Source organism: Lampetra planeri, chromosome 23 (assembly GCF_965212315.1).
Source record: "Lampetra planeri chromosome 23, kcLamPlan1.2.h2, whole genome shotgun sequence".
Classification (NCBI taxonomy): Eukaryota; Metazoa; Chordata; class Hyperoartia; order Petromyzontiformes; family Petromyzontidae; genus Lampetra; species Lampetra planeri.
In genome coordinates, this window is record NC_136129.1 from 10,373,906 (window position 1) to 10,389,069 (window position 15,164).

At 47.2% G+C, this 15,164-nt stretch overlaps 2 protein-coding genes across 2 annotated transcripts; one reads left to right on the top strand and one right to left on the bottom strand.

The window, feature by feature from the left end:
- Positions 1-529: 529 nt before the first annotated feature.
- Positions 530-6,594, bottom strand: LOC144726484 (nucleoside diphosphate kinase A 2-like). Its single transcript, XM_078605249.1, has 5 exons — positions 6,498-6,594; positions 4,098-4,228; positions 3,192-3,293; positions 2,603-2,715; positions 530-1,634 (listed from the first exon to the last, which is right to left on the bottom strand). The coding sequence occupies exons 1-5, from the start codon at positions 6,538-6,540 to the stop codon at positions 1,517-1,519; spliced, it is 507 nt and encodes a 168-aa protein (XP_078461375.1). The 5' UTR covers positions 6,541-6,594; the 3' UTR covers positions 530-1,516.
- Positions 6,595-6,788: 194 nt separating this feature from the next.
- Positions 6,789-14,509, top strand: UTP18 (UTP18 small subunit processome component). Its single transcript, XM_078605255.1, has 14 exons — positions 6,789-6,931; positions 7,993-8,212; positions 8,566-8,681; positions 8,938-9,033; positions 9,402-9,582; positions 10,029-10,154; positions 10,548-10,722; positions 11,255-11,355; positions 11,592-11,682; positions 11,787-11,910; positions 12,416-12,590; positions 13,261-13,403; positions 13,942-13,987; positions 14,421-14,509. The coding sequence occupies exons 2-13, from the start codon at positions 8,000-8,002 to the stop codon at positions 13,964-13,966; spliced, it is 1,566 nt and encodes a 521-aa protein (XP_078461381.1). The 5' UTR covers positions 6,789-6,931; positions 7,993-7,999; the 3' UTR covers positions 13,967-13,987; positions 14,421-14,509.
- Positions 14,510-15,164: the final 655 nt, after the last annotated feature.

Here is a 15,164-nt window from a genome sequence, read left to right on the forward strand (position 1 = left end):
TGACGATCATTACAGTACTGTATACAGATACTGCAGCTTATTTTAAATTTAGTGTTTCTTGTACACATTTCATAATGCAAAACTAATGACACGTTATTTTTGTTGATCGATAAAGACACTTAAATTTGTGGTGAGGCACATGCAGTAATTAACAGTAATACACCGATAAAATTAAGAGCTGAATCACTCCTACATGACTTATAAATATAATGCTTGGCAGTCTGTAAACAGACTCGTTTATCGGGGGTATTTTAAGGGTGGAGCGGGGACTGAACAATGCCATTTAGGATATCAAATGGATTGTTTAATTGCACAGAATGGGGGTGAAGATGCAGGCTGTCATCCGATTTTATTGCTTCTTAAATCTGTTCACTTGCAGACACATTGGGGACGAGTGAAGTGGGTAGTTATTCAACCGTTGTGTATCAAGGTTTTATATTTTTTCAAAAGTATGGTTACTCCAAGCCGGATAATCCACCCATGGATAATTGAGAGGGAACTATTTTGACAACGCAAATGCATCCAGAGGTCTGGGAACAATGATGTATTTTATTGGCCTAAAAAAAAAACAAGTTATTTCGTATTTGAGTGAACGACCCACGTGTCTGGCTCCTTGCATAAACTCCATAAAGTGATGTCGCTTTGCTGACACGGCTTTCATTTTCTCCTGAAGAATATTACAGCAGCTGTTTTATGCAAATAACCAGCTAAGTTTTCATATTTTAGGCTGTAGACAAATAGCTTTATTTACTGTTCAAGGCAGCTGGAGCCATGTGGACGGACTAAATGAAGACGCTGCACTGACCTCGTGTAGACAAACTAAACGTGCTTCTGCATCACCCGCGACTAAGCAGCAAGACCCCGAAACCAGCCACCACCCCCCTAAGCACACGACATCGCGCAAGGCAAGACAACCGGCATGCACAGTCCACCACTGCCTAAAGACCTCTGTGTGGCAAGGTGCCTTCCATTTTGCTTTTAGTGCTGCAGTGAAGCATAACTGCTTCTGCAATATCTATAAACTATCATATTCTCAGGTATACATTGTTAAAGCTGTATGAAACCTCCGAGTTCTCACCAACATTTTTATCAAGCTTTGCTTTTTTTTTACTTTTGTAAAGGTGTTGTACTTGGACGGAATCGCAAAACAAGAGGCAGCTTTGTGCAGCGAGGTATTCTATCAAGGCGTTTCACCTTGATGATCTAGACCAGGGGTCGGCAACCAAAATAACAAGAAGAGCCATTTCTTTCCAATTCGGTACAAAATTCAGTATTTCAAGAGCCGCAATGCATCTGAGTACATACTGTACATACGTACATATCGTCAAGAAGCAGCCCGTAAAGAGCCGCATGCAGCTCCGGAGCCGTAGGTTGCCGACCCCTGATCTAGACGAACAAACGTAGCTTTTATTTTCCAAACTAAACAAGCCTTCGATGTGTAGCGTGTTTGGATGGAAATAGATCAGTAGGCAGCAAATGTTGAGAAGAGAAATCTCTGGGAATGACACAGCCTCCATTACTCGTAAACCCAGGCCTCGGTGTTGCTGTACCAAGTGACCAGCTCCTCCGGCTGGAACCACAGGGAGATCTCCTTCTGGGCGCTCTCCTCAGAGTCGCTTCCATGGATCACGTTTCTGTAAAAACAAATACAAAGACGCCACAATCGGTCTTCCCAGAACCTCTCGTCCTGCCAAGCCAGCCCATCGCGGCCGACCGATGACAAACCAAATAACGGTGATGAAACGACGATTTAAACCAGATGAGAACTTGTCAAATGTTTCTCAACTGTGACATGGGTCACACAAACTAAACAGTACACGTGAAACAAGGTTGAACAAGATAAAGCATCGTCAAAATATTACTGTTGAGGAAACTAATTACGATACAATAAGCAAAAAAAAACAATTTTAAATACAATTGCAATGACAGTAGAGTCTACCTGTGGTGTGAGTGGACTAGTGGAAACGGGAGGTAATGACAGGGGTGTCGGCTGTAAGTACGAAGAGACTGGTGGCTAAGGGAATGATCGAGAATGGGAGCGTGGTCGGGTGACGGAAGAGGACGGTGGAGTCTGCCGGTGGAGCGAGCGTCCAGTCCGCGAGAAGGTTCGGGAAGGGGGGACATGGGCTCGGTCCGTACATAAGGGGGAGATGCGCGGGAGACTCGGCTGTTGCAGGGGGTCTCCGCCTGTTCAGTAGAACGTGTCTTCAATAAAGAAACCATCTCAAGAAAAGTGTGTCAAGTCGTCTTTACACAATGTTACATTTCAGCGATGTACATAGAAATGAGGCGAGATACAAGGGAGGTGGAGCACACAGCGGTGTGAGCGCTGCACCTTGAACCAGGTGACCCGAGTTCGATTCCCAACCACGGCTAACATCGGTGGCAAATGATATCAGAACTTCTCCTGCCTTCACAACGTACTGACCAACGTTGCTAAGTATTGCGAGATTATGACACCCCATGATCAACATGGTGTAGGGAGGTGTGGACCCATTGGTGGATACAGATATGGAATAAAAAAATAAAGATGAGGCTTAAGGGCCGATTAGCAATAGACGATGGCCGTGACGACGGCCGATGTGTCAAAGCTAAGTCCCACCGGCCGATGTCGATGCAGAAATCCCCGCGGATGGTGCCGGGCGCCGAGTCCGCTGGGTCCGTCTCCCCAAGCATCCGTCGGCAGGTGCGCACGACGCCATTCCCCTCCCACACCTACACACCCACCACCACACGTCACCTCCACAGCGCCACAACTGCACTCTGTGCCTATGGCCCAGTGTTCATTTCATGACATTGGTGACGAAAACATTCGGCAGGTGTTTTATTTATTTTGAGTCAATGATGACTTCAGTGGATGACGTGACGGTGACTCGCGTGACTACGACCGCCCACCGAACACCAAAGCACGGTTGATGATGGCGAGGGGATATTAACAAGCATAAATGAAGACCCAGACTAAGATAACTCAATGTTATTGGAGACTGCAGTGCACTGAGAAATACCAAAATTGTATGCGTATAAAAATTGTGTATTTAAAATAGCATTCAATTCACCGATTGGCTGACCTCATAATATTGGTGGGGGAGAAACATTTTGGCAATTTTCTATGATTCATAAAACACCTCCTATTGTGACCACAAAGCAGAGCGGGTGTGGTGAGGAGAGCCGAGAATGAAGATGAGATTCACCATCGCGAGCACAGGACCCGAGTTCATGAACTGCACGAGACTGCTGTAGAACGCCTTGTCCTTGAGGTCGATGTAATGCTGCTGCAGCAGCGTGACGGGCGGCTGCACAAAGCACAGCACGCAACGTGAACTTTGGTTTTCTGAGTATGTTGAACCATACAGCAGAAACGACGTGCATTGCTACATTGTCGTGCCGTTACTATGAGCGCAAGCGCATTGAAACACAACACTCAATGTCTCAAAAGGTACACTGCCCAGTGGCGGAGCTACCGAGTGTGCCGTCAGCGCAACAGCGCCAGGACCCACGGGCGCCGGAGGCTTACGAAGTGGGGCGGGATTTGACGGCGTGGGCCATCTGATTTATTGCATCTGGTCCCATGCTAATCACGCCAGGCCACCGATACTAGGTGTCCACTAGAAACATCGGAAGAATAAATGTGGAGGATGTAAGGTTTTCATGACCCTGTTATCACGAACCACTTGCAAAACTGGCAGAAAGGTCACGGTATCGGGGTGTTTAGTCTACTGCAACAGGTTTTATGACAATTTGAACTGGGCCATTGAAGAAACACATGAGAACATTAATGCATGGCCAGGTACATATATATTTTTATATGTACACACCTTAGCCAAATACAAATTAAAACATAAAAACACAGGTACATGTGTACAGTATTAATTATACCGCACAGTGTACTGTATAGCACTGTAAATAACGCTGATTGAACATTTGTCAGCGTGTACAATCATTATACGCAGGGTTGCTAATGTAATCGCTGCAGCTACATTTGTTACCAACGGGATACGCATAGTTCGTTATAATGAGGTAACACCGTGGATAACAATGTATACTACCGATGCATTCATTTCTCAATAATAATAATGATTTAGTGTTGCTCAGGCCACCTTGAGGAACTTCATGGCGACCAACTTGAGGCCCTTGCCCTCGAAGCGCTTGACGATGTCTCCCATGAGCCCGCGCTGCACGCCATCGGGCTTGATGGCGAGGAGTGTGCGCTCACGCCGCGCCTCTCGTCCTGCGGGCACATCACCGCCAGCCGTGGTTCAAGGCCACGACCGATGGGGGTCAAGGCTAAGGCCAAAAGCCACAAAGCCAGGAATCTAGATTGACGCCAATGTCAAGTCCACTCTCGGTGGAGTTTAGTAGATTTGCAGTTTTTGGGTCTCTCTCCCCGTGGTCACGTGGATTTTCCTCTGGGTCCTCCAGTTCCTCACCCCCTCACCCCCACATTTAGAATCAACATCATGCATTTAGAGTATTTGGCTGCTTTAAATTTCCACGTGAAAAGCCACTTCGTTGAACTTTCATTTGTGATAGCCAGGTCACTTCTGAAAAAGATATATAGCTCAGAGGGCCTCACCTGGTAAATTAAAAATAGTAGTTTAGTAGTAGTGTCGAGGCAGAACACGAAACTATTAAATTATATCTACTTAACATCTTCACAATTACATTTTGGGAAAACAAATAAATACTCTGGTTCTTTCGGTAAAGTCACGTAGATAGTAGTATAAAAATAACAACACAAATATAAAAATCACATAAATAAGTGATATGTTCATTCAACTTTTAAATAGGTTCTAGCAGATTTAACACTCGTAATACAGGGTGCTTCAAAAAAAAATGAACACTTCTGAGAATTTGCAACAAGACCACGAGAAATGTGCTGACTCCGGGCTCTGGAGACCAGCTGGAGAAGATTCCAGGCGGCGTTGACAACGATGGCGAACAAGTGGAGACTCTTTGACTTATTGAAGCTATTAACATACATTTGTTATCATGTTACAGTGTATTATCCGTTCTTTTGCCATTAAAAACTAGTCCCCTGTAAGTGCTAACATTTTTTTTAAAGCACACTGGACTACTCTACGTTTTCTAAAAGTCATACATTGTGCCATTGGAACCTCCTTTGCCAGTAGCGAAAATATGATAATTGGTTTCTTACCCTTTTATCTGGCAACAAAACTGACACCTTTTGTATTATTATAATACATTGTGATTCAGTAAGTGCTGCTCTCTACATAAGAACGACGGACATCCATTCCTCTTGTTTTAGCCACGAGTTTCCCCCAACCCAGGCTTTCCGTGTCGAGAAGGATCGCTGCTGGCACGAGGTGGTGCCCACTGCACACATTGGCCTGGCATCTCGGTTCGAGACAAAGGCCCTGAAGCCTGCCGTCTCTAGTGTAAACATCAGTTTCAAAGACAATGAGTCATAATACAGGTTTTGTTTGGGTTATATCGCGTAAATAAGTCGAATGATTAGCACTAGACTACAAGAACACTAAGGAAATGTTAAATACTGCCAAATGCATAGAGAATTACAACCAGAGCATGTGTTTTTGTGTTTGCATGTTCACCGCAAGTTCGTGTTTGGTTCATGCGGACTTGATTCATTGCTCAAGGTTTCTACCTGGTGTCCGAGCATCTTAACACCAGTTTTATTGCCAAGAAAGGGTAAAACTCTCTTCTTATTTTTCGATTTAAAGCTTTCGTGACTGCAGGGATTCATCTTCTTGGTTTTTTCGGTAAAGTCACGTAGAAGGGAAGTAATAAAATAATAAAAATAAAACATAATAAAATTAAACAATTCTCACATTTTTTTTGTTTAATTTTATTATGTTTTATTTTTATTATTCTATTACTTCCCTTCTACGTGACTTTACCGAAAAAACCAAGAAGATGAACCTCTTCTTATTGTTTTCATACACGTTGGCCTACTCTTCCTCTCCTGACATGGCGTAGTTATTTTTTGCCGTAAGGGCACAGTCGTTAATGGCGATACAGGACTTGACATTTAGCAGACATTTTCTTAATTCCGTATATTCAATGTCGCTCTCCTTCTCTCTTGGCCTTTCACCTTAAACTTACAAGGCGCCTTACAAATAACAGTGAATTATTATTTCCAAACCAACTACTTTAGAGGTACCAAGCTTATTTTTTATACAACTTATCCCACTGCTAATGACCCCACTGCGATCTGCACACACACACGGTGTGTCCGCCTTTAAGTGCCGAGTTATTTTGACCATACTTCGCCACTCTGGCACAGCCGGGGGTTTATAATCGTGTCCCTTGGTATTTAATGGCAGTGTGCCGAAAACACAAAATGCCAATTCAGATAATAACAATTCTGCTGATCGTACAATCATTATACACCGCGCGGTAACTGACGGCGCAGGCCCACGCAGTGCGTTGGAAGAAACACCACCACCAACAGCCTTGCCGCAATGTTAACCAGCACACGCAACGCATCGACGAGGAGAGCGACCGCTGGCAACGAAGACCTTTGAAGAAGTGCGCCACGAGCGCTAGAAGCAGCGTCCACATGGCGACTCGCCGCCCTTCACCACCGTTCGCTTTGACCCGGAAGCTGTCCCAGCAGCAGCCGCGGCAGCAACTTCCGGGTTAAATAATTTAACATTTTTATAAAACAAAAACTAAAAATGTTTATTTGATGGATGGCGATGTATGAAGTTTGTGTTATTTTGTAAATTAAGCAAAGAGATAATTTTAGTGGGTAAATCTGCGGGGGGTAGGGGGTGGGGGGGGGGTGAGGGGCGGGGTGAGACTTTCCCCCCCGGCCACGCGCGCTCGCCCACCACGCCGGGCCTCGCTCGCCCCACTCGCGACTTTAGCAGCGCAACTCACGACTTTAACAGCGAAACTTACAACACACTCGTCTTTGTCTTCATTCAACAACGCGAGCAGGACGCGACTCGTAAGTTTACGTTTGAGGAAATGTTCTGCCGGTGATTTTTTGTCGGAATGTTTTTTTTTTACCTCAGAAGCGGAGACCGAAGCCTGCGCTAGGCCGCGCGTGAAGTTAAAGAAACACGCTTTTTTTAAACCCACGCGTTTAGCACTGCTTAATCAAATATAATACTATGGTTGTGTCTTTAGTCCTGGGCAACGTTGTACAATGTGCATTTGTTATTGTTCGAGCTCACCGCATTGTGATTATCGGGTTGAATAGCCGATTAACGCGTTTATTGTCAAACGTTGCTTGAATGGTATAAGTGGCTTTTACCACATACACATCTTATAACTGATCTGGAATATCACCCAATAAAGCGGTAGTATATCTTGATATACTATATTGTAATCGCCCACTGAGGTGGTGCGTTACGTGCGGCGGTGACTTTTAGTAACTTCCTATCCCGACAAGGCCATCGACTTAATCGTGATGTGCTTAGGCTGTGAATGTTGTGGATTTCCTATCCAACACAACCGGTTAGTGCTGTACAAGTAACGAATTGGCACGTTCTGTTTACTTGACAAACCTTACTCAACTGAGTATTTGGACTTTTTCTTAAGGACTGTGCTGCCACATTGGAATGTTGCATCCCTGTTGAAGTTTTATCATTTAGGGTATTATTTAAAGTATTATCAACCCTGTAGCGTTACCTTGTACAAACTCATCGGGGGGCCATGACATACTGATCATTAAACAAACGTTTAGTTAATATTAAGTTCCTAAACAAAATAAGTAACGATACGGTCCTCATTCTGCTCGAGCGCTTGCCCCATGTGTATTTGAGGAATGCTGCCGTCACCGTGTTAAATATTGTACCAATATATTTTGGACTACAGTGTGCTGGAATGCATATTAATTAGAAGGGAGTATGGGGCGGCTGAGTCTGCAGCAGCGAGGGGGGAGGGGTCGGCCCTCTCCAGCTTCTAAGATGTCACAGGCGTGGGTATGATAATTGCAACATACCTGGAAGTTTATGCAGTTTTTTGGCTCGGAGATTTGACATGCCCCTTTGGTGTCCCTCTCAGAGCCATCATGCCGAAGGTTAAGTCCAAGAACATGGGCCTGGAGACGGTGAAGTTGGATCCCGCGGGGTCAGTGCGGCTCCTGGAAGAGAAGGTCCGGCAGAAGCACAGGAGCCGGCTCGTGCTGGGTCAGCGGGAGGAGGAAGAGCGCCGGCTGGAGCATCTGGTGCTGGGAGGGCAGGACGATTTCATACACAAGCTGGTGTCCACGCAGCCTCTTAAGGTGCCCTCTTCATGCATTTTGAGAGCAGGAGATGTGGCTCTGCCACTCCCTCCTGTGCTGCACCTGGAAGTCTCGTCACCAAGTCTCTCCGTGTAGCTTCTGCGCGAACGAGTTCTATTCGAGTAAAAAAATTTTGACAAATGTTAATAATTGATGGGCAATTGATAGGCATCCGCATTAGCCAATGCTTGTTGTGGTGTGTCTTATAATTATCAAGCTGTGCGTCTTTTCGGAGCATCTTACAACCTGGAGAGTACGGTAGTCGTAGTGCACATGATCCGAGGTTTTTAGTTTAAGTGACGAGCACCTACATGAAATGATTTACAACTGATTTAAATGCTTGTGCGACGCAGCTCTCAACCGCTGCATCAGACTCCAGCGATGACGAAGAGGCGGCTGATGAGAAGCATCAGGTGGAGAAGCAGCCTGTCTGGGAAGATGAGGATGACGCTGACAACGCCAATGAGTTGTGAGTCTTCGTCGGTTGATGCCGAACTGTACAACGTCACACCTCTGAATAGCCGCCCACACTCGAATGCGATGTTTGTGCACAGTGTAATTGTTATATTCTACAGTTAGATGTTCACATATTCTACCTTTTCTATTGTCTTTTCAGTTTTTAACTCTTAACATTTTCTGCATCCTATTACTTTTGTGTTTTTATAACTTAAAGATATGTCGTCTTGCTGTCTTGAAAAAACCCCCCCGTGTTTTCTGCTTCACAGGGTGGACATGAAGCACCAGTACCGCAGGGAGTTTGTGCGCCACGTGGACGAGAAGACGCTGCCCAGGGCCAAGCTGCAGCAGCGACTCAAATCCGAGTGGGTGCACGTCACGTGTACACCACACGTGCGTTGTGTGTGTCGCGAGTCCCGTCGTGTGTGCGTTTTGCGTGAGCACGTGTGACGCATGGTGCTCGCATTCGTACTGTGTGGGTGTCGCGCTAGATGGTGGAGCGATGAGATCAGCTCGTGCAGAAGCCGCATGGGTCTCACGTCACGGGGCTGTGAGGGATATAGACAGTGTAGGGAGATCTTTATCTCATAGTGAATAGGCAATGCCTGATGGAGATGATAAAATACGATGGAAATTATTAGCGTTTGAGATCCCACAGGTTTTCACCATCTGCCGCAGCTGAGGAACTGAGCACGGCGTCTCTGCTGCGTGTGCCGGTTTGCGGTGCGCTCAGGTTCGAGAAGGCCATGGGCGGCGTTCCCGATTGGGCTGACCTGTCCCGCATCAAAAAGAAACGCCAGGCGAAGCACGACAGCGACGATGAGCAGGAAGAAGATGACGGTGAGGACGATCTTCTCACCAGGACCGGGAACTACCTCACATCCTCGGAGAGCCTCCCCAAGGGCATTCTACGGGTGAGGGCCAACGCGCCGTGTTTGGGCAGCGTGACGTAGCAGCTCCTACGATATGGTTCAGGTTGTACTGCATGTTGTTTGGCACGATGTTCGCTGTTTCGCTTCACTTGCTGGGAGTTCTTATAAGGAACCGAATAAAATAATTTGCTGAAGAAGAAGCGCCGGAAGTCACGCCGAGCATCACGTGGTAGAGCTAGAAAACACTTTGGATAGCCCACAGCTCAATCGTGAAATCCACGTAGTAAGAGTATAACTTTGCCTTTTGAAACATGTTGGTTCATTCGTTCACCCAATCGATGAGTTTTACGAGTGTATCTTTGTTGCTCATGGATTGATAAATACCCACGAAAGAGAAGTCGTGCCGATGAGTTTTTGCCTGGTGTAAGTAAAAGAACCGGTTTTGAGTATCCGATTGTCGACTATTTCACCCTTTGGTCTACCACTAGATGAAGAACTGCATCGCAGCAAACCAGCAGCGCACGTCGGATGGTCGCCTCACCTCCGTGCAGTTCCACCCCAGTGCGGCCGTGATCCTCACCGCCGGACTGGACAGGTCGCTCTCCCTCTTCCAGGTGCTGCATCAACTCCCACGGTCACCATTCATGTGAACTTCTGATTCCTCCACCCACCTTTATAGGGAACTGGGATGACTCTTCCACACCTGCCAACCCATTTATTCTGCTGGGTGGTCAGGTGCAGTGGGGGGCGGGGATTTGAGAAACTTGCACCATTGTTCAGCTGCCGCGCCAGAAGGACAAATCATATCTGTGACCTCTGCGTTACCAGCCCATTGTGTGCTAACCATTACTCCAGTGCATGAATCCCAATGTTATCATGAACTGAAACCATATTGGCAAAGTATGAATCATTGGTTTTTAAGGCTTAACTTTTTGAATAAGTAATTGGATATCAAGTAGTCACATGTGGAGTTGTCACATGTCATGCTTGAACACGATTTGCTTCAGGTGGATGGTCATACCAACCCGAAAATCCAGAGTGTGTTCCTGGACCGGTTCCCGGTGTACCGCGCGAGGTTCTCCGCCGACGGGGAGAAGGTGATCGCGACCGGAATCCGCAGCAAGCCCTTCTACGTGTACGACATGATCGCCGGCAAGATCACGCCCATCCTCGCCATCCGCGGTGAGCACGCCTCTCCCGCCGCACCTCTCTGTTTCTGTCGCTCGGCTACGTGAACTCATCGCCTCTCGATTGGCTGGTCTACGAGTAGAACAACTTGCGTGTAGTCCTCAGTGGCAGACATGCTGTCACGTGATGAGTCTGCCGCTCATCTGAACGTGCGGTCGGTTGTCAGAACATGTAGCCAGATGGGGGTTATTTATATGGTTGTTTATCTACATCAGTTGTTCCCAGCCTGTGGCCTGTCGACCATTGGTGCCCTTCAAGGCTGTGGGAAGTGGTCTGCTAAACTGTTACAGGGCCTGCGGTTTGAGAGTGGTTTTACTTGGTGCACAGTGGTCCAAGAACATTTGTTGTGGGTTGAAAGCGGTGTGCGTGTAAAGGTTGGAAACCACCGGGGTGTTTCGTCAATCTAGAGAGGTTAGCCAGATGGGTTGGGGGCATACGGTTGACTGATGAAGACTGTGGTTGTACAAGTGAGGATGTGAGCGGTCGTACTTGGACACTCACCTGGTCGCTCTGTCCAACTCTGCAGGCTTGGAGGAGAAATGCATAAAGCGTTTTGAACTCTCTCCCGACGGACGGTTCATGATGGTGTTGGGGACATCGGGAGTTCAGCACCTAATCAGTCTGAAGGTAATGAGTACTCCGTGTTTGTGTTTCCATTGACCCACGGCACTTTGAAAGCTGTACATAATGGCATGCTTTTGCGTTCAATCTTGTTATAAATTTTTCCAATAAGTACATTTGGTTTACGGAATATGATATTTTATACAAATATTCTGAAGAATATGTAAAAGGCAACGTATGGTTGTGCGTATGCATTCGTTTGCACTTGTGGATATTCACCCGTGCGTGCGTGCGTGTCACAGGCCAACGAGCTGGTGGGAAGCATGAAGGTGAACGGGCAGGCCAACGCCGCCACCTTTTCCGCCGACGGAAAGAACGTTTACACCACAACAGGTGAGGAGGCCCCTTGGTGCTGCAGCGCCACGTGCTCACGCGACGCGTTTAATCGTCATTATAGTGGAAGTTGAACTAACCGTGCCACCTGGGGCTGCTTGCAGACGAGGGCCAGGTGTACGTGTGGGACGTGGACAGTAGGCGTTGCGTCAACCGCTTCACGGACGACGGCTGTGTCAACGGCTCGAGCATCGCCGCCTCTCCCGACGGCCGCTACCTCGCCTGCGGGTGGGAACCTTCTCCTTGCACTCGCGGATGCAACGTTACGCTCCAGAGCCCACGGCTGTTGTCGACCGACCGAGTGCCTGGCCCCAATTCCTTTATTCGACGACGATGCCTCTTTTTCACTGTGCAACGGAGCCGCACCGCTGATGTTGCACACAATGAACGAGTCGAGATAACCGTAGATGACGCTGTCACTCCTTGTCCGCTGCGTGTCATCTTTATATACAGCTCGTTAGCAGCACCCCTGGCCCTGCTGGATCCCGAGCCCGATTCAGATGTTTTACGAGGCCAGCGAATCGCTGTTCGGTTCTGGCTCGGCACGGCAAATAGCCGGTGTAAAACCCACCCTTTCCGTGAGGGTCCTGCGCTAGCTTGGCTTGGTGTGCCAGTGGAAAAGGGGTATTCGTCTGGATGCACACACAAACTGTCTGTACCCAGCTACGATTGTACGTGGAGAGCGGCGCAATACCGAGCCGAGTTTCTACAACGCGTCTTGCCGTGCGCGCAGGTCCGTGAGCGGCGTGGTGAACCTGTACACGTGCGACGAGTGCCACTCCAAGCCCAACCCCGCACCCCTCAAGGCCCTCATGAACCTCGTCACCCCGGCAACGAGCCTGGCCTTCAACTCCACCTCCGAGATCCTCGCCATGGCGTCCAACGCGGCCAACGAGGCTGCGAGACTGGTACGTGCCGCTGTCCATCGGCAGCTCTGTGTGAGGGAGTATTAACCAGAGTGGCCGTTGGGCTCGAACCTCATACGTTTGCAACAAGTGGCAAATGCACTTGTCGGTCAGCCGTGTTGGAAGCCTCCATGACAGACCTTGCCTTAACAACGAGCACCCGATGTGCTGTCGGTGTGATTTGAAGGAGAGACTCGTGTGGGCTGGCTCATACCCTGCTGTATGTGCTGCACCAGCCGTATGTATGTACGTACGTGTTTAACTTCTTTTCCACCGTACGTAGCCGACCGTGCTAATCGGAGGTGCAGGGGAAGAATAACAAACTTAAACACAAAGTAGTTATAAAGAAATTGGTTTTCAGTCGAGATTTAAGAGTGCATAGCGCCAGTGACTTCCTAATATTGGAAGAGCATTCCAGACGGCCCCAGAAGCGCGACGCGGCGACAGTCTTGTGTGCGATGGCTAGCCAAATGCTGCTGCTGCGAGGATGATCAGAGTCCGCCTGATGGTTTATGCTCCTTGACGAGCTCAGCAAGGTATTGTGGTTAATTTGTGGCAAGCACTGTGTGTGTAATGAGTGCAACCTTACATTATAATGTATTCGTTGGGCAACTGGAAGCCAGTGCAACTGTGATCGGGCTAAGGGGCGTTTGTGCGTCTCCATTGTGCTCAGGTCCACGTCCCGTCCCAGTCGGTGTTCTCCAACTTCCCCGTATTTCGCCGCAAGACGATTTACCTTGCGCAGACGATGGCCTTCTCGCCACACAGCGGCTTCCTCTCGATCGCAAATAACAAGGGCTTGGCGCTGCTGTACAGGTGAGGGCTCGAAGACATGCAGAAACCTGTGCGTGAGCGGAACGTATTTGCGAGCGTCCAGGAGTCACCAGGTGGACGCTCATGTGCTGTCTCTGTGTCTTGAAATGGAAATCCACAAGGTGATCCCCGTTCACCTCAGCTGCCAATGACTGCCCAGGAAAACCCATCGCATTACATTTGTTTCTGCACTTAATTTCGTTCGATTCCGGCTCTGGAATGATCGGTTTGGCTGTCATGTGACAAATTGTCATTTGACAGACATTTAAATTGTAGCAGGATGGATGGGAAAGTGCTGCTGTGGTGTGGCAAGGGTCACCTGAAGGTATTTCAGAAGCAGTTCTGTGACATCTCCTTCAGTGGACCATTCTGGAACATGGGGTTAGGCGCTGCTTTGCAAGTGTTCTGATTGTTGAGACCGATAGAAACATTGGGATGGAATCTGGTGGAAAAACTAACATTGCAATGCTTATTTAAAAGTAGTAAGCACATAGTGATGTACTGACATGTTTTAACTAATAATATATTTTGTCTTGTTTAGGTTAAAACATTATTCAGACTTCTAAGAAGACCTGCTGCATGTCCAGGTTTGTCCTCAGTCTCAAGTCATATGGATCGATTGAATGCAGTGCTCGACTGTGGAGGATTACTGAAGGGGGGGACTCCCTGCTCCAAAGTTAACTTTAACAATTAACTCCTTCACCATTTTACAAATATAGTCCCATGGCCTTTCTGTAGCCAAAATAAATTACATTTGCCTCAGAAAACGATATTTCAGTCTGTTTTGCAAAAAATAATCTATTTGCGTTTGTGTGTGGGACATCAGCATTCACCCCCCCCCATACCAAGGGGCAGGAGCAAGTATTGTCCTGAATATTCACCTTAAGTACTGTTTGCGCAGTTCTCATGATATATAATTTTCACACTTTGAATTACCATGTGTTTTTGTTAAGGTATTGGAGATTACACTGATTTTCACTAAAGCTGTGTTGAAAACTTGTTTTGTGTTTCCCTCCTAAGATGAACGAAGACTGAAAGATGGGGGAATGTTTTATGCGCTCACGGGAGTCTTGTATAAAAAGGACCTCAATAAACCTTTGTTTGCAGAAGCTTGATGTTTGTGAATTGTTAAAGACTCATATTTTTTAAATTCCTTTTCAAACGTTTTTATATTGTACATAGTGCAACATCAAATCTACTTTACAGTTGTAACCCAACCTTTCACTAAAACCTACTTTTCTGTTATGCGTACATCCTGAATGTATGAAACCCGCATCCGTGATTGATGGTGCATGCCGATAATATTGTTCAGGCAGGTAGCTCCGCCACTTGTACTGTGTTCTCTCTGTGGCTGAAGCGTGCGCCCAGCTTTGGTTGCCCTAATAAAGATTGCGCGAGATTGCTTCCACGCGATCCTCAAGAGTTTTCAATAATGTTGTATTATGTACCGAGCGTGTCATTCATCAAATCAGACAGGCCCGGGGCGATGAGAGAGAGGGCGAGGCGGGAGTTCTACTTGCTCTCTCGCCACGTACCCCCCACCCACCCCCCCCACCGTTCAGCAGCCTCGGTGTGCACCCAGGAGCAAGTTTTTATTTAAAATCTTCCCATGTACTTTGCAAAACACAATTGTGAGCGTCGTTGTGTAGAATTTAACAAAAAATACGCATATCTGCCCCTCTACGTAAAATGTTAGTTTTTGCAAATCCCATCGGCCATGGTGTGGGAGTACATGATTTCAAGTTTGCTTGTGTTGAATTAATG